The 26225-nt window shown below is 55.9% G+C and overlaps 2 protein-coding genes across 2 annotated transcripts; one reads left to right on the top strand and one right to left on the bottom strand.

Annotated features, from left to right (window-relative positions):
- The first annotated feature begins 1658 nt into the window (after positions 1–1658).
- On the top strand, positions 1659–8385 carry ALX3 (ALX homeobox 3). Its single transcript, XM_030965537.1, has 4 exons — positions 1659–1887; positions 5434–5735; positions 6761–6823; positions 7493–8385. The coding sequence occupies exons 1-4, from the start codon at positions 1659–1661 to the stop codon at positions 8021–8023; spliced, it is 1125 nt and encodes a 374-aa protein (XP_030821397.1). The 3' UTR covers positions 8024–8385.
- Positions 8386–10397: 2012 nt separating this feature from the next.
- On the bottom strand, positions 10398–25942 carry STRIP1 (striatin interacting protein 1). Its single transcript, XM_030965536.1, has 21 exons — positions 25795–25942; positions 23778–23847; positions 23436–23510; positions 22775–22909; positions 20832–20952; positions 20474–20542; positions 20002–20108; positions 19478–19605; positions 18405–18587; positions 17488–17705; positions 16916–16981; positions 16659–16722; positions 15924–15995; positions 15607–15681; positions 15343–15440; positions 14697–14823; positions 14510–14610; positions 13838–13904; positions 13008–13112; positions 12633–12861; positions 10398–11072 (listed from the first exon to the last, which is right to left on the bottom strand). The coding sequence occupies exons 1-21, from the start codon at positions 25918–25920 to the stop codon at positions 10810–10812; spliced, it is 2499 nt and encodes an 832-aa protein (XP_030821396.1). The 5' UTR covers positions 25921–25942; the 3' UTR covers positions 10398–10809.
- Between the last annotated feature and the right edge of the window lie 283 nt (positions 25943–26225).

Here is a 26225-nt window from a genome sequence, read left to right as displayed (position 1 = left end):
TTGGGATGCCCAGGGAGCATTGTGGGCACTAAATGGGTGCCCACCCTGCAAGCAGGGAGCCAGATCCTCTTTTAAAGCAGCCCAAGGGGTTTAAACTGATTTATTCCTGCAGCTCCTCGAAAGGCCACTATGTTAATCTGTAAAAACTTGGAATTTTATCCAGCAGTGGCAAATAAAAAAATGTTGTTTGGATACTGGTTTGAATCGGGCTAATTAATATTTAAAGAGGGGGCATTGCATGCTCAGACCCCTCTGTGCAGAGCCAGCCCCTCACAGGATTCTGAGGGAATAATTTTGAGTCCAGGATCACAACGCAGCATTTCTCACAAATGCAGTTTCCCTGAGCAGGGCTGGAAAATGCAGCTGTGATTTACAGCACAACTGCACCACTCCTGCAGCAACAACAGCTTTCCAATGACCAAACAACACATCAACCCCTGCCAAGACACAGAGGTGACATTTACATCAGAAACTCTTTGAAATGGGATTTTCTCATGATTCCAGGTTTTCACCGTGCCTGGGTAACAAAGTCCAGCCCCAGCAGCAGCAATGAGAGCATTAATGTTATTTATGGTCAGTGTTATCCCCTTGCTCTGCTATCTCACATCACACATCTGGGATCCCCCGGGTTCCTCTCCACCTCTTTTTGCTGCTCACATGCAGCTCATGCCCTCCCACCCCTGCAGGTTGTTTTTTCATACACCTGGAGCAAGGAGTGGTGCCCAAGAATGAACTGAAAGTGTTGAAAAACAGCAAACAGAGGGGGGAAACCTCACCCGTCAGATTTCCACTTAGTTCTCCAGGCCCCTTATTTAGTTCCTTCTCCAAATCTTTGAAATTCAGATCTTTCCCCTCATTTTGCACACAAACACCCCCAAATCTGAATCCTCCCCCAGCCAAGCCAAACCTCCAGCCCTGGGGAGCAGAGGAGCAAAATGCAGAAAAGGGAGGATAAAGAAGTCCGAGCTCTGATCCACCCCAGTGCCTGATGCCAAAGCCAGACCCAAGCTGGGATGAGGGGATCCAAACCCTGGGTGTGGAAACATCAGCAGGGGAGCAGGGTAGGACCCTCTTGGTGCTGGGAGCCAGCAGGCACAGCAGGGCCAGCTCCAGGGACACTGTGGGATCCTGGCTCCCACATCCTGGGGCCACCATCACCCCTGAACCAACCTGACCCAGGCCTGGCTCTGGTTTTGGGCCGGGAAAGGCTGCAAAGGGACTCTGTAGAGCTTGTGAAGGGGAAAATAAACCCAGGGAGTGACAGGAAAATGGAAGTTTCTCCTCTGCCTGGCGTTTCTTGCTGCTATCAGCAGCGAGGGATGGAGTTTGGAATCAAAGAAGAGCCCTGGGTGTTTGGTGGAGCTGGGAGACGCTGGGAGAGCAGGGAGGGGGGCACGGCTCGCCCTGCGGCCCCCGCCCTGGGGGGATGTGGCCCACGCGGGACAGTGTCCCCAGCAGGGCAGGATTTGGGATTAGAGGGTTAACCCAGAGCCTGGCAGGACGCACGTGACCGGCTGGGGGGTTGGGGGTGTGCGGGCTGGGGGGGCTGCGGGCCGATCCCTCCCTCCCCATCACCCCCCCATCCCCGTCCCCCTCCTCCCCGTGCCCCGCACAAAATCCGCTCCCGCGGACCGTCCCCGTCCCGTCCAAGCCGCGCCATGGACACACCGGGCTGCCCGGCCTTCCCCCCGCCTCGCCGGCCCGGGGGTCCCCCGGGGCTCCCCCAGCCTCCCACCGCCTTCGCCCTCGGTGCTCCGGGGCCCCACCGGCGGCCGCCGCCGCTCAGCCCCCGGCCCGGCCGCTGCCCGCGGTACCCGGGGGTGCCCAGCCCGGGCCCCCCCGCCGTGGCCGTGCATGGGAAGCCCCCGTACCCGCCCGGGGCTGCAGGTACCGGGGAGCCGCGGGTGGATGGGGGGCCGGGGCTGCCGACCCCTCCCGGCCCCTTCTGCTTCTCTTCCCCCTCTCGGGTTCCGCCGGGAGCCCCAGCCCTGAACCCCCGAGGGTGTCATTGCGCTGACACGCTCCCCGGGGCTGCTCCGAGGCGGCGATGTCGCGATATGGCCCCGTCGGGGATATCCAGGGCGTTCCCCGACGGGAGCCGGAGCTGGGAAGGGCCGGCAGCTGGGCTGTGTCGCGACAGAGAGCGGGGTGTCCGGGCCGGTTCCCGTTCTCCAGAAACAGCGAGGGAAGGGGGAGAAAAAGCGGCGGGGAGCGGCCGAGACGGCGGGTACGGCCCGGGGTGGGGAACGGCCGGTCCCCGTTCCCGGGGATGGAGAGCGGCCGGTCCCCGTTCCCGGGGATAGAGAGCGGCCGGTCCCCGTTCCCGGGGATGGAGAGCGGCCGGTCCCCGTTCCCGGGAATAGAGAGCGGCCGGTCCCCGCTCCCGGGGATGGAGAGCGGCCGCGCTCCCGGAGGAGGCTGCAAAGTCCCGTCCGGCCGCCGACTCCGCTTCCCGGAGCCCACCGGGCAGGACCGGCGGCAGCAGCCGCGGTGCGGCCGCACGGACGGGCCCGAGGCTCCGGGACCTGGGGGAGGCCGAACTGCGGGGCTGGCAGCGCTGCCCGGGGCCCGGTGCCCGCTCCGGAGCCCCAGCGGTCCCCGGTGTGCCCGCTCCGGAGCCCCAGCGGTCCCGGTTCCCTCGGTACCGCTCTCGGGGGCAGTACCGCTCTCGTTCCCCAGTACCGGGCTGCGGCTCTCCCGGTTCCCCGGCTCTCCCCGGAGCTCCAGAGCACCCGGTTCCCCTCGGCCCGGGTGTCCCGGGGCTCCGTGGCCGTCCCCAGGCTCGGACAGGACCGAGCTCGTTCCGAGCTTCTCCCGCCGCTCCTTCGCGCTCTCCCAGCCCGGCCCGTCGGGGGCTGCTCCGGGCTCCCACTTTCGCTTTAATTTTATTCCCCTATTTCTGCTTTAATGGAAGAAGCAAAAGGCAGAGCCGCGGGGGCGATGGGAACCAGGTGGGACCGGGCAAAGCCGCCTCGGGGAACAGGTAGAAAAAACCCGAGAACTGCCGGGAAAAGCCGTCAGGGAGCCCCGGGAGGGCCCCGCTGCAGCGTTTACCTGCTCCAGCCGCGGCGCGGGGATGCTGCCGACCCAGGGGGGGTTCCTCCGGTTCCTGGGAGTCCTTTCCATGCCCCCATCCCTTCACTAATGATCCTTTTGAGTTCCTTCCCCTCCCCATTACCCCAGGAATTGTACAGCTGTTTCCCAGCTGCCGCCTTCCCCAGCGCCGCCAAATCTTTCGGGGGGTGTCAGTTTAGGAAGGAGTGGGAGAAAAAATATCTGTATCTTCCCTTTTTCCCCCGGTGCCGCTGTGTTTGTTTAGCTACGTGCCTGTATCCCGCTCCTTCCTGCCTTTTCCTTCTTCCTGGCTATTTATTTATTTGTCTCCAACGGCAAAACCCGTGGGTCAATTGGAAATGCTCCGCGTTGCCTTTGAAAAAAGAGGGGGAAAAACCCCCAAACTCGATACTTTATGCAGCAGGATTTTATTTTGGTCACTTTTCCCTTAATTTTGGGTATATTTGGGTCTGCTCTTCGGTGAGATTTGGTTTTGAATCATTAAAACCCTCCAGGCCAGCGGCTGAGCCCGTTGGAGGCCAGAGCAGGGAGGAAATGGCAATTCAGCCTCATTCCTTTGCCTTATCCATGACCAGACAGGTCAGTACTGAGAGGGACAGGAGCAATCACCCCCCCAAACCTCCCCCCAAATTACAATTCCTCATTAATTCAAAGCAGCTGGATCAGGGCTTGGCAGCTCCATAGCCCCCAAATTGCCTTAATTAGAAAACAACCAAAAATCCAAAGTGAAAGGCTGGAAAAGGCCGTGCTGGGAGCTGCTCTGGGGAGCCCTGGGTGGCTCTGCAGGGATGGGGACACCATTTCCCTGCTCTGCTGGGATGTGGTGGGCAGGAGGATCCATCCCAAAGGAGACATTTCCCCTCCTGGCCCTCTGAGGTCCCCACCTGCAGGAACCCCAAATCTGCAGCTGCTGATTGGGGTGGGATCAGAGCAAACCCGGCATTTTTTGGTTCTCCTCTCCCCAGGTGACACCTCTGTGTCCCCTCAGCACATGGGGGTCCCCAAGGCACCCCTCCCCATCTGCCAATTCCCAGCTCACTTCTCCTTTCCCTGGCTCAGCCCATCGGGGTTCCAACAGCACCCGGAGTCTTTTGGAGCTGCCCAGCTCTGGGTGTCCCCATGTGGGGACAAACGACCCTCCTGGTGGCCCCAAAACGTGTGGCAGGGATTTTCCTCCTAGATCCCATCCCATCATCCACCCCAGCAATGCAGCAGCACTAAAGGGAAGGGGGGGACACCCGGATTTCTTGCTCTGGTCCCAGAGGAGGGTGAGGGAAGGGAGTTTTGTCCAGCAGAAAAAGCAGGGTGGTGTTTTTTACTCCTTTCCAAGAGTTTTCCTGGGAGCTGCAGCTCCAGGGAAGGGCTGGCTCAGGGGCACAGAGCACCCCCGAAGGGCACCCACTGCTCCAGCCAGGCTTCCCCACCCTCCAGAGGCTTTTCCTGCCCACGGCTCCTTCTCAGGGATGGATGGATTTTGTCCTTCTCAGGGGTGGATTTTGCATTTTTCAGGGACGGATTTTTGCCCTTGTCAGGGACGGATTGTGCCCCTCTCACGGGTGGATTTTTGCCCTTCTCAGGGGTGGATTTTGCCCTTCTCAGGTGCGGATTTTTGCCCTTCTCGGGGATGGAGTTTGCATTTTTCAGGGACGGATTTTTGCCCTTGTCAGGGATGTATTGTGCCCTTCTCAGAGATGGATTTTGCCCTTCTCAGAGATGGATTTTTGCCCTTTTCAGGGACAGATTTTGCCCTTCTTGGGGATGGATTTTTGCCCTTCTCGGGGTTGGATTTTGCCCTTCTCAAGGGTGGATTTTTGCCCTTCTCGGGGACGGATTTTTGCCCTTCTCAGGGATGGATTTTGCCCTTCTCAGAGATGGATTTTTGCCCTTCTTGGGGTTGACTTTTTGCCTTTCTCAGGGGTGGATTTTGCCCTTCTCAGGGACGGATTTTTGCCCTTTTCGGGGACGGATTTTGCATTTTTCAGGGGCGGATTTTTGCCCTTGTCAGGGATGTATTGTGCCCTTCTCAGGGATGGATTTTTGCCCTTCTCAGGGGTGGATTTTGCCCTTCTCAGAGATGGATTTTACCCTTCTCAGGGATGGATTTTTGAGCTTTCCAGGGACAGATTTTCCCAGCCAGCTTTTCAGGGATGGAATTTTGCCCTGCTGTGTGTCCGTGCTGAGCCCTTTCTCCTGGGGCAATAGCTCAACATCCCCTGGGATGAGGGACGGGGTGGGATGGGATGGGACGGGATGGGACGGGATGGGATGGGATGGGATGGGATGCCAGGGCTGTGGCACACAGTTCAGGGCTTCCTTGGCACTGTTAACACCCCCTGGTGCTGTGCCTCTCCCCCCCAGGTGAGAAGGGTTGCAAAGGAGGGTTCCAGGCCATTCCCACTGGCTGCAGGGTCCCCCCAAAAGCCCCGGCGGATTTGGGGTGCCCGCTGGCAGCACCCCTGGGCAGCCTCCGGGATTATGGGATCCCTGAGCTCCCCGAGCCCCTGGGCAAGAGCAAGAGCAAGAAGAGGAGGAACAGGACGACCTTCAGCACGTTCCAGCTGGAGGAGCTGGAGAAGGTTTTCCAGAAGACGCATTATCCTGACGTGTACGCCCGGGAGCAGCTGGCACTGCGCACGGACCTGACCGAGGCCAGGGTGCAGGTATGGGCACAGAGGGATGGGCATGGGCACCCTGGGGCTGCCAGGAGGCGGGGGTTCTCCTGTCTGCAAGGTGGTGCTGAGATAGAAGCTGATTTCCCATGAAAATGCTAAATCCCAGATGGAAAATCTCACGCTCTGCACCCTCTGCTGTGGTTGGGTTTTGGTTGTCTCTGAACCCTCTGCACTCCCCTACCCTGGACCCAAAGGGTGGAAAGAGCCAAAATCTGAGAGGTCAGTGTCAACCACCCCCCTCTCAGAATGCCCTAATCGTGATGCCCCCAATGCATCCATCATTCCCAGAGAGGAACCCCGGGAGCTCCCGTGGGTGGCGCTGGGGTGGCACATCCCGCACCTGGGGCACGGTGAGACCGACCCTCCCTGCCCAGCTCCACTGCCCCCATGCGGTCTGAGGCTCCAGGAGGGAGGAGGCAGCTGGAGGGGACTCCCAGCAGCGAGGACATGGAGGTGGAGGGTAAGGAGTGAGCAGGGAGCTGCCATCCCCAGGAGCAGGAATGGGGACACGGCACAGGCAGGGGGAGTGTCCCCAGGAACCCACCAAAAGTGGGCTGGATGTGTCCCCAGGAGCCTCCAAACGCAGATTTGGGGTGGATTGAGATGAAACCACCCATAGCCATGAGAGCCTCAGGCCAAGTGTCCTGGTAGGGCATCCTCCTCTCCAGGAGGGGCTGCTGGAGTTGTCCCACCCCAGCACAGAGGGGACACGCAGACGGGACATCAGCACCCAAAAAGCCTCATTCTGCAACAAAATCTGGGATAAACAAGTCCCAGAAGCAGCAGGGAGAGGAAGGGGGAGCAGGATGGATCATTTTCGGTGCGGGACAAGATATTCCTGATGTAGGTAAAGGTCAGAGAGGTCCAGGGCTGAGCCCAGAGCAGCTTCCTCTGCTCGGCACCGGCTCTGGGGAGCGCCGGGGCACCGTGGCCGGCCCCTCCTGCTGCTGGGAGGAGCACAGAGCTGGGCAGGGGAAGGGTCCCCACACCTCAGCCCCCTCCTCCATCCCCAGGTTTGGTTCCAGAACCGCCGGGCCAAGTGGCGGAAACGGGAACGCTACGGGAAAATCCAGGAGGTGAGAGATGGCTCGGGAGCTGCTCCAGCCCTGTGTGCCCCCATTCCCAGGGGAGGGGTCCTGTCCCACCGCACCTGGGGGTGCCCCACATCACCCATTCCTGCCCCTTCTGCCCCACATCACCCATTCCTGCCCCTTCTGCCCCACATCACCCATTCCTGCCCCTTCTGCCCCACGGTTTTCCCCACCCTTGGGAGAAGGGGATGGAAAAGAGGGAGGATGGCATTTTGCCACATGTTGCTTTATGTCCCACTCCACTGCCCTCTGGGGCAGGTTTTGGGGTCCTCCTGCTGAAGATCCCCTTTAGCTCTCTCCCACCCATCCGTGCTTCCTGCCCCCCTTTTCTGCAAAGCTGCCTTTCCCCCCTCAGTATCGAAAAGCATAAAAATGATTTAAATAATTTAAAACTCAGCTTCATGCACATCCCTGAAGCCAAACTCTACCGGAGAGGGAATAATTCAAGCAAGATTCCACCCCCCAGGGGCAGAAAACAGAGCAAAGGCATCGTTCCCTCTGCACCCTGGGGGTGGATCTGGGGAGGTGAGGGGGATCTCAGGTGGGAATCCTGAAGGGGGGACATTGGGATCTAAGGCAGAATGGGGGGAAACTGAGCGGGGTGTGATGTCCCCAGCCTCATTTTGGCCTTTTTTGTTGTTGTTGTTATTTCAGCTGCAGAACAACCTGTGGCCGAGCCCTGGGAGCCCCCCGGGGCTGCTGCCCCCCGAGCCCATCCCGTCCCCCTGCATGTCCTCGTACCCCCCCGCTGCCAGCAATGGCTTCGTGGGCATCCCTGCATCCCCGGGCCCCCACCCCGGCATCAACAGCCTGTACCCCCTGCACGGGCTGCCCCCCGGGGCTGGCCCCCCGCCCCTTCGAGCCCGCCCAGCACGAGTACAAAGCGCCCCCGCTGGTGCCGCTGAGGATGAGGAGCAAAGAGGGCGCCGGGAGCCTCCTGAACTGGGCCACCTGATCCCCAAGGGGATGGACACGGATCCCTGCTCCCCCCGGAGGGTATCCCCCACCCCAGCGAGGGGGGCAGGCTGCTGGGGTCACCTTCACCCCCTCTCTGCAGCCCCCGAGCTTCCCCTGCATCCAGCGCTGCCCCCACCCCGTGAGAGGGGCCAGGGGGAGGAAAAAGAGGGGTCCCCAAAGCCAGGCTGCCCCACTGGCAGCTCGGAAACGGCTCCCCCAATTTCCTGAGCCCTCCCAGCACTTTCAGGACTGGCTTTGATGGAGATTCCCGGTGCTTTCCCCACCCCCCATGCGTGCCGGGCACTGCCAGCCCTGGGTGGGGCTGTGGAGCCCCAGGGCAGCACTTTTGGGGGCAATTCTCCCCTCTCCAGCTGAAATTTGGCTGCTCAGCCCCTGCCCAGCACAACCAGCAAGGGCAGAAATCGGGCTCCTCCTCTCCCAGTCCCATACTGGGAAGACTGGGCTGGGACAGTACTGGGGGTTACTGGGGGCAGGGCCAAGGAGCCCCAAAGCCCCCCCAGAGCATCACAGCTCCTTCTGCTCCCTCTTGGAGGGGAAATAAAGCCCTGGCACAATAAAACCCCAAATTAAGGCTGTCCTTGGGGGGGTCACCCTGTTACCCCTCAGGAAGGAGTTTTAATCCCAGCAGTGGGATTAAATTCCCAGTGGGAACCCAGAAATTCCCAGTGGGAACCCTCCCAGGATTGGGGTGGGTTGGGCACAAATGGGCAATTTTGGGGTGAGGGGTTTTCTGCATTTTGCAGGGTTCTGAACGTTACTGGTGGTACCTGCAAGAGCAGTAATGAGGGGGCACCTCATCTGTTCTGGGGGTCCCCAGGGGGGCTCCCCAAGTCCCCCCAAGAGCTGGCATGTCCTGTGTCCCCCCTTCACCCACTGTGACCTCCCCAGTGCAGGAAACACCAAAAAATGAAGCCAGGAACGACCCTGCTCACCCCAGCAGCAGGAGATGCTGGCACACCCCAGGGACACTCTGGGGCCAAACCCCCTCCCTGCACAACCTGCAATGCCCCCCTGCCCCAGCCCCACATCCCGAGATGGGCACACCCCCGTGGGGCACCTGGATGCCCTCAGGGAGGCACCAAACCTGCTGATCCAGCCCTGGCTGGAAAAGCCCAAGGTTTTGAGGCAAGCCCTGGGCACAGTGGGTGCCACAGGAGGCAGCCCAGGGCTGCCCAGCCTCACCCAGGATATCTGACACCCCCTCCCACTGGTGGGCGTTTTGTTCTTCATTTCTAAACAATAAACCACATTTTTCATAAGTTAATTATGGCTCCAGCAGCCCTGTAAAGCCAGGGGGGCTGGGGCTGGGGACTCCCAGCAGGCTCCTCAGGCCTGTGCTGGTGCTGGGAATGGGGTTTGGGGGGGCAGGATGGTGCTGGAGGCACCCAGGTGGGTGCCAGGGGTGGGCACAGCCCTGGTAGGACCCTGGGGGCACATCCAGCAGTGCTCTGTGGTTGAGGAGGGCAGTAAGAAAATTTAAAAAAAAAATCCCATTTAAAACCTCTGTCCTAGGGAGGATAAAATCCATTTGTCTCCCCCCGAGAGCCGGGCCTTGCCAGGACCTGATGCTCCCCTGGAATGTGGGATGAGGGCCGAGGTTTGGGCTGCTCAACACCCCAGCCACAGAATGGGAATGGAAACGCCCTCTGGGCTCATCCCAGCCCAGCAGCACCACAGAGTCTCCCTCTAAACCACATCCAGGGGTTCACTGGGGTGCAAAGTGCTGCTGAGGGAGCTTTGCTGGGTGGGTTTGCAGTGTCCTGAGCAGGGTGAGCAGGGATTTCTGGAAGTTTTACTCCAAATCATTAAACCAAGCCAGGGCAGCATTTCCTTCTCTGTGCCTCTCCTGGAGGCACATCCACACCTGGCTCTGGGCTGCCCATGGGGTCAGGGTGCAGCACTGGGCATCCAGATGGACCCAGGGCTCCAGCTCAGTGTCACTCCTGGCTGAGGGGGAAGAGGGCAGGATGGGGACATGGATTAAGAGCGCACAGAACTTCTCTGATGGCTCATAAAGCTGAGTTTGCTCCTTCCAGGGCTGAGGCTGAGCATCCCCACAGCTGGATTCACTCCTGGGGCTCCACAGGCTCAGAATCCCAGCAGGTGATGGCGTGGAATTGGTGCTGTCCCAGGCTCTCTCTGCCCACAACCATCTCTGTAAATTCCTGCCTCGAATCAGGGTGAATCCCCCAGGATTTCATCCCCCAGGGCTGCTGCTGCCCCTCTGCCAGGGAAACTGAGGCCAGGCAATGTGCAAGGCTGAGCTCTGGCAGGATTTGGTGTCAGGATCCTCTGCTGGGAGCAGGCACCAAAGAAAATCCCAGTGGTAACAGCACAGTGGTGTCAGAAATCCCAGCACAGAGCTGGGGGAGGGTTCAGTGACTGGGACAGGGAAAGAAGGGACAGCCTGTGAGAACCTGCTCCCCCCAACCAACAGACAGGGTGCAAGATTAAACCTTCTGCTGAGGGGCCTTCTGGGGTTTGAGGGACGAGTGGGGACAAGGACATGGGATGAGGAACTCTCACCCCAGCCCAGCTCCAGGCAGGAGGGACAGGGACAGAGCCCAGCCACGCTCAGGGCAGAGGTATCACCAAATATATATAATATATGTACAGCTCCTGCACCCCTCGTGGGGTGAGGGGAGGCCACCCCAGCCCCTCAAGCCCCCAAACCCCCCAGGGGGGCTGGGCAGGGCCAGCCTGGTGTCCCACCCAAGGACCCCACTGCCACCTGCTCCCCCTTCCTGGCCGGGGGGCACGAGAAGGAAATGCCCCTGAAAGCATCACAGGGGGTGGGCAGAGATCCCCCCCAAACAGGAAACCCCCAGGGCACCCTCAGCTTTGGGATGAGCCTGGAAGGAGGCAGAGGGGCAGGATGTGGTCTCAGCTCCATGCTCTTCCCAAGCCCACCACAACAGCACAGCCACCCAGAGACCCCCCTGCCCCGTGAGCCTCCAGCTCTCCAAGCAACCCATCCTGCATCCCTGTGTCCATCACTGCAGCAGCTCCTCCCACGAGATGGGCCGGGAGAACACCTCCCTCTCCAGCCAGAGGTCGTAGTTGAGCTGGAAGTCCTCGGGCAGCTCCACCCTCTGGCCCAGCACGCTCTGCAGGCAGTTGTCCACGGGCACGAAGTCGGGGTTGCCGTGGGCGCGGTCGTAGCGCCGCGAGTTGAAGCGCTCGATGCTGGCACGCAGGGCACACTCCTCTGCCTGGAAATCCCAGGGACGGGCATCCAGGTCTGGGAACAGGGATGAGAGGGGTCAGAGCAGAGCTGGGGACTCCTCAGCCAGCCCTTAACCCTCAATGTGGTGGTGTAACCCCAGCCAGACTGAGCCCCATGCGGCTGCTTGCTCGTTCCCCCACCAGCTGGAGCTGGGAACAATCAGGAGGGTAAAAGCTGGAAAACTGCTGGGTCAGGATAAAGAATAATAAAGCTTTTGCTTAATAAAGAAAGCAAAAGCTGTGCAGCACAAGGAAAGAAAAACAAGGAATTAATCCCCCACTTCCCATGAGCAGGCAGGTGTTCAGCACCTTCAGGAGAACAGGGCCCCACCCCAGGGAGTGGTGGCTTGGATGACGAACACCATCACTCCCAACATCCCCCAATTCCTCCTTTTTCTCCCCACTTTATATCCTGAGCAGGATGTCCTAGGGTCTGGAATATCCTTTGGTTCTGTCTCCTCCCAACAATCCAGCCCCCTCCCAGTTGGGAAAGGCCTTTGTAGGTACTTCACACAAAGCACAGAGCCAGGAGCCACCACCAGCTCCACCACCACTTCCAGCATCCCCACCACAGGGAAAGAACCAAAATGAAGCCAGGAATGGCAGCTCCCTTTGGCCCCACTTGCCTCAGCACCAGCAAATGCCGGAACACCCCAAAGGATATTCCTGGCCCAAAACAAAATCCCCAAAACTGCAATGCCACCCTGTCCCAGCTCCCACATCCTGATGGTGGGAGGGGAACACCCCAGTGGGGCACCTGGACCCCCTCAGGGAGGCACCAAACCTGCTGTTCCAGCCCAATCTAGGCCAAAAAGGGTTTTCAGCCCAGACTTGACACCCCTGGCAGAGCCCTGATCCCTGCAATGTCACCACCCAAAATTCCTCCCACACCCCAGACCTGCTGGACTCTGTCTGGTTCTGCTGGAATTTGTTCTCCCACAGGAGTCCTGCCAGTGCTGGGCTTTGCAGTGGGAGCTGGGAAGGCTCTGGGAACCCACCAGTATTCTGGTTCTGCTGGGCAGAGCTGGCACAGCACCAGCACTGTCTCCCCAAAATTCCCACCCCATCATGCAAGTGGGCAAGATCCTGGGAGGGGACACAGGCCAGCTGACCCAAATTAGCCGAGGGAATATTCCAGATTCTGTGATGTCAGATCAGATATAACAGCCAAGGAAAGGAGGAGGAATGATGGGGCATTTGTTATTTAAAACACGTGCAGCAGAGCTCCACGTGCTGCAGCTTGGCTTCCCCAAAGTGGCTGAACATCACTTGCTGATGGGAAGTAGAGAACAAACCTGGTTTTTTTTCTGCTCTTGCTGTACTAAACGACCTTATTTCAACCTACAAGTCATTCCCCAGCTGGTTTTCTCTGCCCTGTCCAGCTGGGAAAGGATAGAGCAGCTCAGTGGGCACCTGGTCAAGCTCAACCAGCCAAGATCCACCAAGGTCAACCCAGAGCACCTGCCCAAACCCCAGGCAGCAAAGGGCGAGCTGGGGGCACAGACCCTGGGGCAGGAGGGCTGGGGATGCCAGGGGTGCCACAGATCCTGGGGTAGGAGGGCTGGGGATGCCGGGATGCCAGGATGGGTACCGGGCTGGGGTGCCAGGGGCCACAGTCGCTCGTTGGGCTGGGATGCCAGGGTGCGGTGCCTCACTTTCTGGTAGATGGCTGACATGGTTTTCATGTTGCTCTTCCTCCACTGCCTGCCCAGGTACTTGGTCTGCACCTTGAGCAGCTTCAGCACGTAGAGCTGCATCATGGCCTGCTTCACCTTCAGAGCCCGCTTCAGGATCGGCGCCGACTTGAACACCACCAGCATCTGCCAGAACATTCCCACATCCAGCTGGGATGGATCCCTGGGCCAGCCCCTCCTCCATTCCCCTGCTCAAGCCCTGGGTTGTCCCAGGTTATCCCCAGTGCAGGTGCCTGGATAATGCTGAGCTCCAGAACATTCCCAGGGCTCACCATGGTGCGGGAATGCTTCCACTTGGTCAGCTTGTTCAGGATGCGCAGGAGGTTTATGCAGGAGAAGAGGTTCCGCCAGCAGAACTGGTTGTTGTCTCCAGCTTCCTGTGGGGAAGGAGATGCAGGGTCAGGCAAGGGATTGGAAAGGGGATGGGGAGAGGCTGGGGTGATCTGAGGAGCCATTGGACAAGGGGACAGCACAGCATGTGGGCATGGAATCCTCCAATCATGGAATTGTTAAGATTGGGAAAGCCCTCCGAGATCATCAAGTCCAACTGTTCCCCCAGCACTGCCAAGGCCACCAGTAATCCCTGTCCCCAACTGCCACATACACACTCACACATTTTCTGAACACTTCCAGGGATGGTGACTCCAGCACTGCCCTGGCCAGCCTGTACCAGTGCCTGACCATCCTTTTCACAAAGAATTTCTCTCCAATATCCAACGTGAACTTTCCCTGGCACAGCTTGAGGCCATTTTCTCTTGTCCCCTGGGACCAGAACCTGAGCCCCCAGTTCCACCCTCCTGTCAGGAGTTTTGCAGAGCCAGAAGGTTCCTGGAGCATCCTTTTCTCCAGGCTGAGTCCCCCCAGCTCCCTCAGCCACTCCTGGTGCTCCAGCCCCTTCCCCAGCTCCATTCCCTTCTCTGGACACGCTCCACCCCAGCAGACACCTCCCATCCCCATCCCCAAAATCCCAGTGGCACCAGGGGCTGAGCACAGGAGAGCTGAGGGTGCAGGGGCTGGGTGCTGGAGCCCTGCTGCCCCCTGCAACCCAAACTCCCCCGGGCAGCACCCCAGGTGCCAGGAGTGTCACAGCAGGAGGACTCACCAGGCTCTCAGCCGTCAGCTCTGGCAGCTCATGCACCACACAGTAGGGGTAGTCCAGCACGGAGATGCTGCAGGAAGGAGAGGGGTGCTTGTCCTGTTCCCCCAGATCCCCCCTGGCCCGGGGGCAACACAGCCCCCACTTCCCACACACTGCACATGGGCTGTGGTGGGAACTTTCCAGCTCTGCCTGAGCCTGAGCCACTGCCAGGGAGGGATTGCAGAGAGGCCAAAGAAACAGGGACCCCTCCCCACATCCCCAGGAATGCAGGTGTGTGTCACAGACGTTTTATGAAAAATCCTTTCCTTAGGGTTTTTCCTCCTGAGAAGCTGAGAGGCCTCAGGAACAAAATGTAAACAATGGTTATCTGCTGCTGTGGAATGCAACAGGTGCATCTGTGATTGGCCCATGTTGGTTGTTTCTAATTAATGGCCAATCACAGTCAGCTGGCTCGGACTGTCTCGGTCAGTCACAAGATTTTGTTATCATTCTTTTTCTATTCTTAGCTAGCCTTCTGATGAAATCCTTTCTTCTATTCTTTTAGTACAGTTTTAGTAATATATATATCATAAAATAATAAATCAAGCCTTCTGAAACATGGAGTGAGATCCTTGTCTCTGCTCTCGTCCTGGGACCCCTGTGAACACCACCACAGGTGTGCAGCCTTCTCCTCACCTGTTCTTGGCAGTGATGTAGGACATGATGTTCTGGTTGAAGAACTTGAGGATGAGTGGGATGCAGTTGGCAAAGACGAGGTGCTGGGCCATGTACTCAAACTGGGGAGGAGAAATGTGGGTGAACAGGAACCCACTCAGGGTCCTGCCATGCCCAAAGACCCGTGGGCACTGCTGGACCCCCTCACCTGGTAGATGTGGTTGAGCTTGAAGTGTTTGAGCAGGAGCAGCAGCACAGCAGAGATGGCTTTGACAATGATCTCCTTGTGCCGATTGACATCCACGCCCAGCTTCATGCTCTGCAGCACAGTGGTCCTGGGGGACACAGAGGGACAGTGTCAGCAGGAATTCTTCCCTCTCAGGGTGGCACAGGCTGTCCAGGGAAGCTGTGGCTGCCCCAGCTCTGGAAGTGTCCAAGCTCAACCTGGTCTAGTGGAAGGTGTCCCTGCCAATGGCAGGGGGTGGAACTGGATGAGCTTTAAGGTCCCTTCCCACCCAAAACATTCCATGATTCCTCAAACCCTCCCAGGGTGCACTGCAAGGGACACCACAGCATGCTGAGCATGGGGGGCTCCAGGGACATTTACACCTGCCCTTCCCAAACCCACTTTGCAGGATCACAGAATCATTCAGGTTGGAAAAGCCCTCTGAGATCATCAAGTCCAACTGCTCCTGCTGCAGGAGGCCACCAGTTCCTGCAGGGTGCAATCCAGGGCAGAGCAGGGTCACGTCCCCCAAGGAGCCCCAGCCCACAGCAGGTCACTCCCCCAGCTCACTCCCATCCCTCCTTCCCTTCCCAGCCCCAGCCAGCTCCTCTGCTCCACAGCCACTCACGGCATCTCCTCAGGCAGGACATCTGCCAGGATGTTGATGGAGTCTGTCTTGGCTTTGGAGGTGGGGGCTGCAGCCAGGAGGATCTTCAGCAGAGCAATCTGGGAAGAAGGGAGAGATGGAGGGGGAATGGGAGCTGCAGGGGACTGGCAACAGGCCCTTTCCCCACTGCAGGAGGGAGGAACAGGGCAGGGGCAGGGGGTGAAAACTTGGGGTGCATCACTGGAAAGGGACTGATCCAGGGGATCCCAGTGCTCCCCAGCTCACCATGTACTGGGGCAGGCTGGGCAGCAGGCCCTGGTACAGGATCTCTGCAGGGACTTGCTCCACTTCCTCTTCTCCCTGGTGCCAGGAGAGACCAGAAAACCTCATCCCAGGAGCTACCACCAGCAGAATACCCCCAACTCCTGCCCCACGCCCTTCTGCCCCTGAGAAACCTCTCTGCATCAAAACAAACCCTCAGCCCTGCCGAAAAACGTGGCAGGACCAAGTGCCCCCAACTCCCATCCCATCCCATCCCATCCCATCCCATCCCATCCCATCCCATCCCATCCCATCCCACCCCACCCCATTCCCACACTCACTCCTGAGAGCGGAGAGCGCAGGTACTCCTCTTCCATGTGCACCTGCACCTCAGCAATGGACGTGTACTTGTGCTGCAGGGGGACAGGGGGGGTCACCATGGTCCCCAGTGCTGCCCCCAGCCCCAGCCTGCTCCCACCACCCTGTTCCATCCCTCCCAGATCCCCGTCCCAGGAGTGACCTGGGTAGATGGGCAGGGTGGGAGTTGTTGGGCTCAGGTCTGGGACAAGGCCAGTAGGAAAGGGATGAAGGCATGAAGAGAGGGAAAAAACCCTCTTAGAAAGGGATGGAACTCCCTAAGGAAGGGATGGAACCCCCTAAGGAAGGGATGGAGCCTCCTAAGGAAGGGATGGAACCCCCTAAGGAAGGGATGGAGCCTCCTAAGGAAGGGATGGAACCCTCTAAGGAAGGGATGGAACCCCTAAGGAAGGGATAGGGATGAAGCCTCCTAAAAAAGGGACGGAGCCTCATAAAGAACAGATGGAGCCCCATAGGGAGGGATGGAATCCCCTAAAGAAGGGATGGAGCCCCCAAAGGAAGGGATGGAGCCCCCAAAGGAAGGGGCTCAGACAAGCCGTGAGTCCAGGATGAGATGAAAGCTTAAGGCTGCTCTCCCCTCACTAGGTGGAGGACATGGAAAATGGTCAGGAAAATCCACCCAGAGCTGTGATGGGAGCAGGGAGATGGGCAAGGTGCACCCATAGAGCAGCAGGGGCTGAAGGAATTCCTCAACTCACCAGCTTCAGGGTGCGGATGCTCTCATGGATGGGCCTGGGCAAGCCCACCACGGTGTTGGTGTCACTGGAGGAGGGAAAGAGCCAGGCTGGGAGCAGGGCTGAGCACCCAGGGGTGGGGCAGAGACCACCCAGGGGTGAAACTACAGCCCAGCCAGCCAAGGCCTTCCCTGCTGCCACACAGAGACAAAAGCAGCCCCCAAACTGGCCTCTCCCACAGGTCCCCAGTAATGGCAGCACTGGGCTGGCTCTGCACCCACCTGCCCAGCGTGTAGCCGATGAATTTGCTGCGGCTGGATTCCAGGAACATCTCAATGTCCTTCTCCCTGCAGCAAAGGCAGAAGGGAAGAGTCACACCCTCTGAAGCATCTGGAAGATGCCCAGCCAGGCACAGCCCAGTAAAGGGTGCCCAGCTGTCCTAGGGTGACATTATGATGCTTGTATCCCCATTCATATGTTCTGTTTCTGCAGGATATTATGTTCTGTGCCTTTAAGACTGGCTTTGAAGAGTGGAAGTTTTGTTTGGGTTTTTCTTATCAGGGACACAGGGTTTTTTTTGGGCTTTTTTTTTTTTTTTTTTTACTTTCTGCTTGGCTGCTCTCTCTCGCTTCTGCTTGCTTTTGCTTTTGCTCTTTAGCTAGTTTAGCTAAACAGTCCAAATTTCTTCCTGGACTGTGTATCCTCTTCTTCAACCCCACAAGAAAACAGCCATCAGAGTGACCCCCCCATCCCAAACACCTTCCCTACATCCCTGCTGAGATTCCCAACATCCAACAGCCTGCATTTCCCTGACGCTGCTCCAGTTCTCCCAGCAGGGAGACCCCGGACTCACCGGACCTTGGGGGCCCAGGGCAGCCCTTTGGGGCAGGTGATGCGGTCGCTGGGGGGGTGCTGGGTAGGGGGGGGCATCACTTCATCCCGTTCCAGGGGGAAGGTCTCTCCCTCCAGGCTGTTGTCATCATCATTTTCCTCTTCTTCCTCGCGGGAATCATCAGCCTTGTATGGATCCCGCTCGTTGAAGGCATCGAGGTTATCCTGCTTAATGAGGGCCTGGAGGGGAGAGCAGGAAGGGAATGTCCCAAAAACAAGCCCAGAGCCTTCTCAGAATCTCTGCTGGTCACAGTGACCCCAAGATGTGTTAGAAAGTCTCTTCCCAGTCCAGCAGTTGAAGAAGGAGTCAGAACTCTTCTATTCTCCTTCTCAAGGTTGTTTATTGTTTCTTATCTATAAAATTCTTTCTCCTGTCCTGCCAAGGTCTGCTCAGCAGGACAGTCAGAGGCACTCTGCCTGCCCCCAGGGCAGTGTTATCTTTTTATACTAAAAACTACGTGTACAATGTTTATAATTACATTCCAATACCTATCACCTATGTCAGACAGTGAACTTCTGCTCTAAACCAATCTAAAAGTGCCAACATCACAGCAGAAGATGGAGGCAAGTAAAAAGAAGAAAGACTGGACACACCCAGATTCCTCCATCTTACCTCCTGAACCCCCATGCTAAAAACCCCAAAAATCTACTTTTCACCCCATGACAAACTAACTATCATTCTACTTAAACTTTTTTTACTTGTAATTCTTCATATAAAGGTTGGTAATTGTTTTTTCCAAGGGCTATATCAAAGGCACAGGGGTCTTGGGCTCTGTGCCAAGGCCTCTGAGCCCCCTGGGCAGGGGCTCGAGCCCTGCAGGGCAGCCAGAGGAATTTCCTGGGCTCTGACAGAGCCCTCCCTGATGTCCCTGTCCCCACCTTGTGCTCCCTCCGGCCGCGTTTCTGCTGCTGCTCGATGAGGTCGGAGGCGGAGGCGGGCGGGGAGGCCGCCCGCATGTTGCGGATCACCTGGATGCTGTCCTCGGGCAGGGGGGGCAGGCCCAGCATCTCCCTCTTCTCTGCCTTCATGCTCTGCAGCTCCTCAAACCCTCCCAGGGTGCACTGCAAGGGACACCACAGCATGCTGAGCATGGCACAGGGGGCTCCAGGGGCATCTACACCGCCCCTTCCAAACCCATTTTGCAGGATCACAGAATTGTTCAGGTCGGAAAAGCCCTCTGAGAGCATCGAGTCCCACTGCTCCCACAGCACTGCCAAGGCCACCAGTAATCCATGTCACCAGGTGCCACATCTGTGTGTCCTTTAAATCCACCTGGAGGTGGTGACTCCAACACTGTCCTGGCCAGCCTGTGCCAATGCCTGACCACTCTTTCCATGAAAAAAACTTCCCAATATCCAACCTAAACCTCCCCTGACACAGCTTGATGTCATTTTCTCTTGTCCTCTCCCTTGTTCCCTGGGAGCAGAGCCTGATCTCCACCCGGCTGCCTCCTCCTGTCAGGGAGTTGTGCAGAGCCAAAAGGTCCCCCTGAGCCTCCTTTTCTCCAGGCTGAGGCCCCCCAGCTCCCTCAGCCACTCCAGACCCTTCCCCAGTGACGTTCCCCTCCCTGGCCACACTCCAGCCCCCCAAAGTCTCTCTTGTCCTGAGGAGCCCAAATCATTCCCCAGTTTCAAACAGGAGCTGCCTGTCCTGTGCTCCTCTTGTCATTGAGAGAGGCCAGAGGGACAGGAGGATGTCCAGGCATCCACAGCTGTTCAGAGCTTTCCTTTCCCCACCCAGGGACCTTGCTTTGGGTCTATCATCAGTATCCAGCTCCAGACACCAATATCCAATGCTTCCCTGTGGGGGAAAACCTGGGACTGGATATAAAGGAAAACTGAACACCAGAAAAAGAGGATGGAGCAATTACAGCCAACTAACTCTGAGAGCAGAATTCCCTCCTCTGTCAAGTATCAAACCACACATCCCACATCCCACAGCCTCTCCTTACCAGCACAGTCTTCCAGAGCAGAAGCAGCACTTTCTTCATGGGGAAGTGTGGAGCGTGGCCACTGCAGAATTTGGTCACCATCCCAAAGAGCATGACAGAGAAGGGTTCATTGTTGTACAGGGGGGCTCCTGGAACCACACAGCACCATCAGCCAGGAATTCCTCATCCCTGGCCTCACCCTGATCACCAGCATCACCAGCTCCTGCAGCCTCCTCCCCATTAGTTCCAAGATCCTCACCTCACCCCAGACAGCTCCCTCTCCCCTTCCAAGGCCTCATAAACACCAGAATTTCTTACCTCTATGTTTAAGAGGAAACAACAGCTCAAATATTCAATTTTATTCCCAGGGAGAGAGCACCCAGCAGCAGAAAAGCCTGGATGGCTTCCTCTGCTCACCTCCCTCTGCCCCAGAAGTTGAGCAGAAACCAACCCAGTGCTGCCAGTCACTATTACCCAACTCCTAGAGCCAAATGCCATGTCACTGTCTCCAGCCCTGCAGCTCTATCGCAGCTCCTGGTCCTCACCCAGCTCTGCTCGGAAGGTTTGCCTCATGCTCTTCCACTCAGGCTTGTCCCCCTCGGCCTCCTGGCGCACAGTCTCCACAATCAGGTACATGATGTTCAGCAGCACCCTGCAAAAACCAGGGCAGCTGAATCCCTGCCAGGGATAAGTTATGGAACCACTGCCAGCACTCAGGGAGAAGCTGGAGCAACCCAGACCACAACCACAATTCATGTGCTCCAAACCAGCACACAGGTACTGGGGGAAAAAGTCTCTACAAGTCCCAACAGGAAAAAAAATCTGCTTTCCCAAATTTTACTGCTTTCATATCCCCAACCTGTCCCATTCCTGCTGTGCAGGCTGAGCACAATGGACACCTGCAGAAACTCTCAGAGCTGGGACAGCTCCGGGACCCCTTCCAGTGCCTGCCTCAGCCTCCCAAAGCCCCCAGAAAACCCTGGAGCTCCTCCTGGTGCCCCCATTCCCACTGCATACCTGAGGTCGGTGCTGTCAGCCAGGGAAATGGCCGGTTTCCTCACGGCACTGGAACAGGCTGCGCTGTTGCTGCGGAGGGAGAACAGCTCAGAGAGAATTTGGGGAAATTCAGACTGCCATGGGCACTCCACATGCCAGCTCCAAACCCTGAGACAGACACTGCTGCCATGAACTCCCTGTTCCCAGCACAGCCACGTGAGGAGGAGCAGAGCTGCCTCTTTGCTGCCAGGCACTTTGATTCATGGGCAATTTCAGGAGAAATCAGGTATAATCCCACATTACACATCCACCTAGGACAACGGGAATCATTCTGGTGAATTCCAGAGCCACTCCTGAAGTGTTTTCCCGCAGTACTCACTCAATCTCCATGTTGAGCAGCTCCACCAAGGCGTTGAAGGTTCCCACTTCCAGCAGGAGGAAGATGTTGTACCTCATCCAAGCCTGGACCTCGGCCTCGGAGCTGCACTCGCCGAAGGTGCCTGCAAGGAGACCCTGCTGATGCCAGCCCCAGGGGCCCTCCCACTGCACCTCGTGTGGAAAACACACCCTTCAAAATGGGGGAAAACTGGGATGCAGAGCATTGAGCTGCCCTCCCTGGGGAACCCATTCCAGGTCTGCAGAACTGGGGTAACATGGGGAAATCAGACACATTTTGGGCCAAACTGCTCTAAACTATCTGATCCATGAGATTCAGCTTGGTTCCACACATCCCAGGTGGAATGGAATCCACAAGAAATGAAAACCTCTTTAAATATTATACATTAAAAGTAATTAGTAATTATAGTATCATATTAATCCTATACATTCATTATATATTGATATATTACATACAATATATATAACATACTGTGTATAATGTATAATATATATTATGAGTAACGTAAACTACATGTAATATATATAATATATATTAAATACATACAGTATTTAATATATAATGTATAAATACTCAATGCATTATATGTAAGACATAACGTAATATATGTAATATATAATATACAATATACAGTATATTATATATAATATGTATTGTAGATTAAATTGTATTATGTATTACATGTATTATACATATTATAATTTAATATTTTATGTATATATTATACACATATATATTTATGCATATACTACATATGAGATTATATTGTACTGTATCTCACATGTAGCACATATATAAAAATGTTACATATAGTATAAATAATAATATATCTTTATGTATTTATTATATATAACATTATATTGCGCTATGTCTCATATATATAGTATATACATATAATTATAATATGTATTCTACATGCAACACTACAATATAATCTACAATACATATTATAATACAATATACATTATACTATACATAATACAAAACTATATTACCTATTCTGTTATACACAATTGTATTATTGTACACATTGTATTATATAGTACATATATAATTGTATTATATAGTATATATAATTGTATATATATTGTATATAATACAATTGTATTATACAGTATATATACTATATATACTATATAAAATGTATTAAACATTTATAAGACACATAAAGATTTATATATAAAGATATATACATATCTTGTATCTTATAGATTTAAAAGATACCTTGTATCTTTCATATAGATCTTAGATATAACTTATATATATATCTTATCTATATCTTATATCAATATCCTATATATATATCTTATATCTTATATATAACTTATATATATCATAGATATAACTTATATATATATCTTAGATATATTTACACATATCTTGTATCTATGTATCTTATATCTATATCCCATATATATTTTATATATATCTTATATCTATATCTTATATCTTATATATAACATATATATTTTAGATATAACATATATATATATATATATCTTATATCCTATATATACCTTATATCTTATATATATATATATATAAAAACATTATGAACATAAAGGAGTTCTATATTAAATATTTAAATATACACTATATAGAAAACAGTTAACATACACAACATAACACATACAACTAACTTTACAACTCTACTGTACAATATATATAATATATATAATATATATAACATATAATATATATAATATACATATTATATATATTATATTATACATATTATATATGTGTTATATATTATATATTGCACAGTAATATGTATTATAGATATATATTACTGTACAATATATATTAAAGATATGATATAGATTATATAGTACAGTAATATATAGATATACAGTAATTATAGATATGATATAGATTATATAGTACAGTAATATATATATTATAGGGGGCAGGGGCGGTGTCACCTTGTGCCACGTAGAGGATGGCGCGTGCCACGCGCAGGCGCCTCTCGCGTGCCGTCACCTCCAGCCCGTCCAGCAGGCGCATGGCGTGCGTGCGGTGCTGCGTCCGCTCCAGCTCCGGCCACTTCTTGTCCCGCACTGCAAACCACAGCAGGGCTCTGGGCACAGCCTCAGCTGGCACAGCAGAGCCAGGGAGCGCTGGGGGAAGGGTGAGGGCTGAGGGATGGTTCCTGCTGTCCAGCAGGGGATCAGAGCAGTCCTGGCATCATGGAACGGCCTGAGCTGCATGGGACCCACAGGGATCATAGAGGGCAACTCTTGGTGCTGCACAGACACCCCAAGATCTCACCGGGTCACTGACAGCACTGACAGCATTGTCCAAACACTCCTGGAGCTCTGGCAGCCTCAGGGCTGTGCCCATTCCCTGGGCAGCCTGGGCAGTGCCCAGCACCCTCTGGGGAAGAACCTTTGCCTGATCTCCTCCCCTGACAGAGCCCCAGCCATTCCCTTGGGTCCTGCCCCTGCTCACACAGAGCAGAGATCAAAGCTGCCCCTCAGGAGTAGCTGCAGACCCCAGTGAGCTCTGACATCACGCTTCTCTTCTCTAGAGAAATCCCTGTGCCTCCCCAGGGGAGAGGAATCCAGAAAAAGATCCAGCTCTTACTGTGGATCCTGAAGTCCTCCTCGAAGCATTTTCTGTTGAGCAGGAACTCTGGCCCCTCTGTGTAGCTGTACAGCTCTGCCAAAAGAGGAGAAGCTCCAAAAACCTGCACCGAGCTGCAACTCAGCCCTGGGAACTGCAGTTTTAGCAAAATATCAAAATGTAATAAAACCCCACCCAGTGTAAGGCCAAAAATATGAACTACACATATCCTGTCCCTTTTAACATGAATATGGCATTTAAATGTAATAATAAAGCAATGCTGGAATTGACAGAGTTCCTTTAATTCTGCCAGGAGAGGAAGTCATGGTTGATTAATTGATCCACCACAGAATTATTCCTTACCTGACAGCTCTGCTGTCCATTTATCCGTGTCTGCATATTCAAACTCCAGGTCTGGTGACTCCGAATAGCCCTGAAAACCCGGGGGAAAAATCAGTTCCATTACAGCACATTTTAGGAAAACCAAAACCCCTGAAAACACTCACAATTCACCTCATCCTCCTGCAAATCCAGGGCTGCTCTTCCTGGTTTAGGGACCAAAAACATTCCTGCAGCAGCACAAACGTTACCGAGGCAACTCCAGCTCACCTCCTGCGTCTGCACAGGCTGTGTTGCATCCACTGCAGCACCCCCAAAGCACGGGGGGAGCCCCCAAAGCACAACAAACACGGCAGGACACAGGGAGAGGGTTCTCTGAGATCAAGCAGCTCTCAGAACTCACGTATTACGCACAAATTTGAGAAAATTTGGGCTATCCCCCAGTGCTATCCCAGCAGATGGGATTAGTGAGGATGAAACAACTCCAAACAGCTTTGGAGAAGCTGCAAAAACAGCCAGGAAAACCTTTAGTGCACAAAATATCAGCTCCCTTTACGGAAGTCAAGAACATCGACCCACAGCATTTCAGGGCACCCAGCCCTGAGTGGGGCAGGTGCACTGCAAGACTCTCACAAATTTCAGGATCCTGAAATCCACACCAGAACTCTTCTGAATTATGAGGCTCCCACTCCTGAGCATGGCGAGGATCCAGAATAGAATCCTCACCCACTCCTGAGTGAGGGGCAAACCCACACAAGAACCATCCCAAATTTTGGGGCACCCACTCCTGAGTGAGCGGCAGACCCAGAGCAGAATTCTCCTGAATTATGGGACTCCACTCCTGAGTAAGGGGCAGATCCACATCAGAACTCTCCCAAATTTTGGGGCACTCACTTCTGAGTGAGGGGCACATCCTGAGCAGAATTTTGGGACCCACACATCCCTGAGCACAGGGCAGACCCACACCAGAACCCTCTCAGGACACCCAGCCCTGAGCGAGAAGCAGAGCCACAGCAGAACCATCCCAAATTTTGGGGCACACATTCCTGAAAAAGGGGCAAACCCAGAACCAAACCCACTCAAATTTTGGGGCACCCACCCCTGAATGAATCCACAAGCAGAACTCTCCTAAATTTGGGGGCTCCAACTCCACTCTACATCAGGACAATCCCGAATTCCAGGAGTATGAGAGCAGAGTAGCTCCAACCACCTCAGGTTCTCCAAGATTCCCCCTCACATCCCTCCCCTGGCATTCCAAGGACTTTTCTGAGGAAGCCGTGGGAGAGAACGGCTCCGGGGCCATCCCAGGAGTGAAATGCTTTGGAGAAGCCCCGGGACACCTCAGCTCCACACAACCCTCCGACCCCAAGGCTCAGGGTGACCCCAGCACCGCGGGGTGGCCCTGGGGGGATTGGTCACCTCTGGCTGGATCCATCCCTGGTCCGAGCACGGCAGCGGGACCTGGCACCCCATTCCGGGCTGGAACCGACGGTAACACCGAGAAAACCCCCGGATGGGCTGGAGACCCCCGGGCCAGCCCTGTCACTCCCGTTTGGGACCGGCCGACCGAGTGACCCTCGCGGCCCAGCCCGGTCACAGCGGCCCGGACCCGGGGAAGGGATGCACGGATGGATGGAGGGGAAATCGGCACCGAACGAGACCGGGCAGGCTCCGGGCAGCCCCAGGGCCGAGCAAGGAGAGGCCTCCCGGCTCCACAGCCCAGGGAACCGGTACCGAGGGAGCGGCCGGTCCAGAACCGGCCCTGGGACCAGAACTGGAGCACCGGAGCCACCGGCCGAGCCGGTCCTGGGCCGGTCCCCTGAAGGCGGTGCCCAAGCAGGGCTGGAAGGGCCGGACAGTGGCACCCGCGGGCACCGGCACTCCGGGCACTGGCACCCACAGGGACCCACGAGCACCGGCACCGAACGAACACCGGCACCGCCCCCGGGCACCGGCACCCATGGGCAGGCCCTGGACGAGGCCCGGCGCGGCCCGCCCCGCCCGGGAAGGCCGCCCCACTCCCGGCGGCGGCGGCGCTGACCTCGGAGTCCTTGCGCGGCGGCCGGGCCAAGTCGCGGCCCCTCCCGGGCGCGGCCGCCCCACCGCGGCCCTTGTTGTTCCCCGGGACCGGGACAGGGCCCGGCCCGGGGCCGCCACTCGGCTCCATGTCGGCCGCTCCGCCGCGCCGAGCTCTCGCGAGGACTCACCCCTTCCTCTCGCGGGAGCGGCAGGGAGAGCCGGGGCAGCGCCGCCGCCATGTTGGGAGTGGCAGCAGGGGAGCGCCGGTGTCTCCAGTGGGTGCGATGCAGCTCCGCCCGCCGGCCCCGCCGCTCCGCCGTGGCGGCCGCGTCACGGCCGGCGCTGCCCGCCCCCGGCGGCCACGGACGGCGCGACACACGGCCGGACGGCCGGCTCCGCCCCCGCGCGGCCATCTTGGGTGCGGCGCGGCCCCAGGCGCGGCCATGCTGGGTG

This window comes from Camarhynchus parvulus, chromosome 26 (assembly GCF_901933205.1).
Source record: "Camarhynchus parvulus chromosome 26, STF_HiC, whole genome shotgun sequence".
Taxonomy (NCBI): Eukaryota; Metazoa; Chordata; class Aves; order Passeriformes; family Thraupidae; genus Camarhynchus; species Camarhynchus parvulus.
This window is presented reverse-complemented; position numbering and strand designations above follow the sequence as displayed.

Coding starts and splice junctions, on each gene's coding strand:
- STRIP1 (XM_030965536.1), bottom strand. CDS start 25,920: ATGGAGCCGAGTGGCGGCCCCGGGCCGGGCCCTGTCCCGGTCCCGGGG. Junction 22,910..23,435: donor GGAGGACTTCAGGATCCACA/GTAAGAGCTGGA, acceptor TGTGGTTTGCAG/TGCGGGACAAGAAGTGGCCG. Junction 20,953..22,774: donor CATCCTCTACGTGGCACAAG/GTGACACCGCCC, acceptor GTCTCCTTGCAG/GCACCTTCGGCGAGTGCAGC.
- ALX3 (XM_030965537.1), top strand. CDS start 1,659: ATGGACACACCGGGCTGCCCGGCCTTCCCCCCGCCTCGCCGGCCCGGG. Junction 1,888..5,433: donor GTACCCGCCCGGGGCTGCAG/GTACCGGGGAGC, acceptor TCTCCCCCCCAG/GTGAGAAGGGTTGCAAAGGA. Junction 6,824..7,492: donor GCTACGGGAAAATCCAGGAG/GTGAGAGATGGC, acceptor TTGTTATTTCAG/CTGCAGAACAACCTGTGGCC.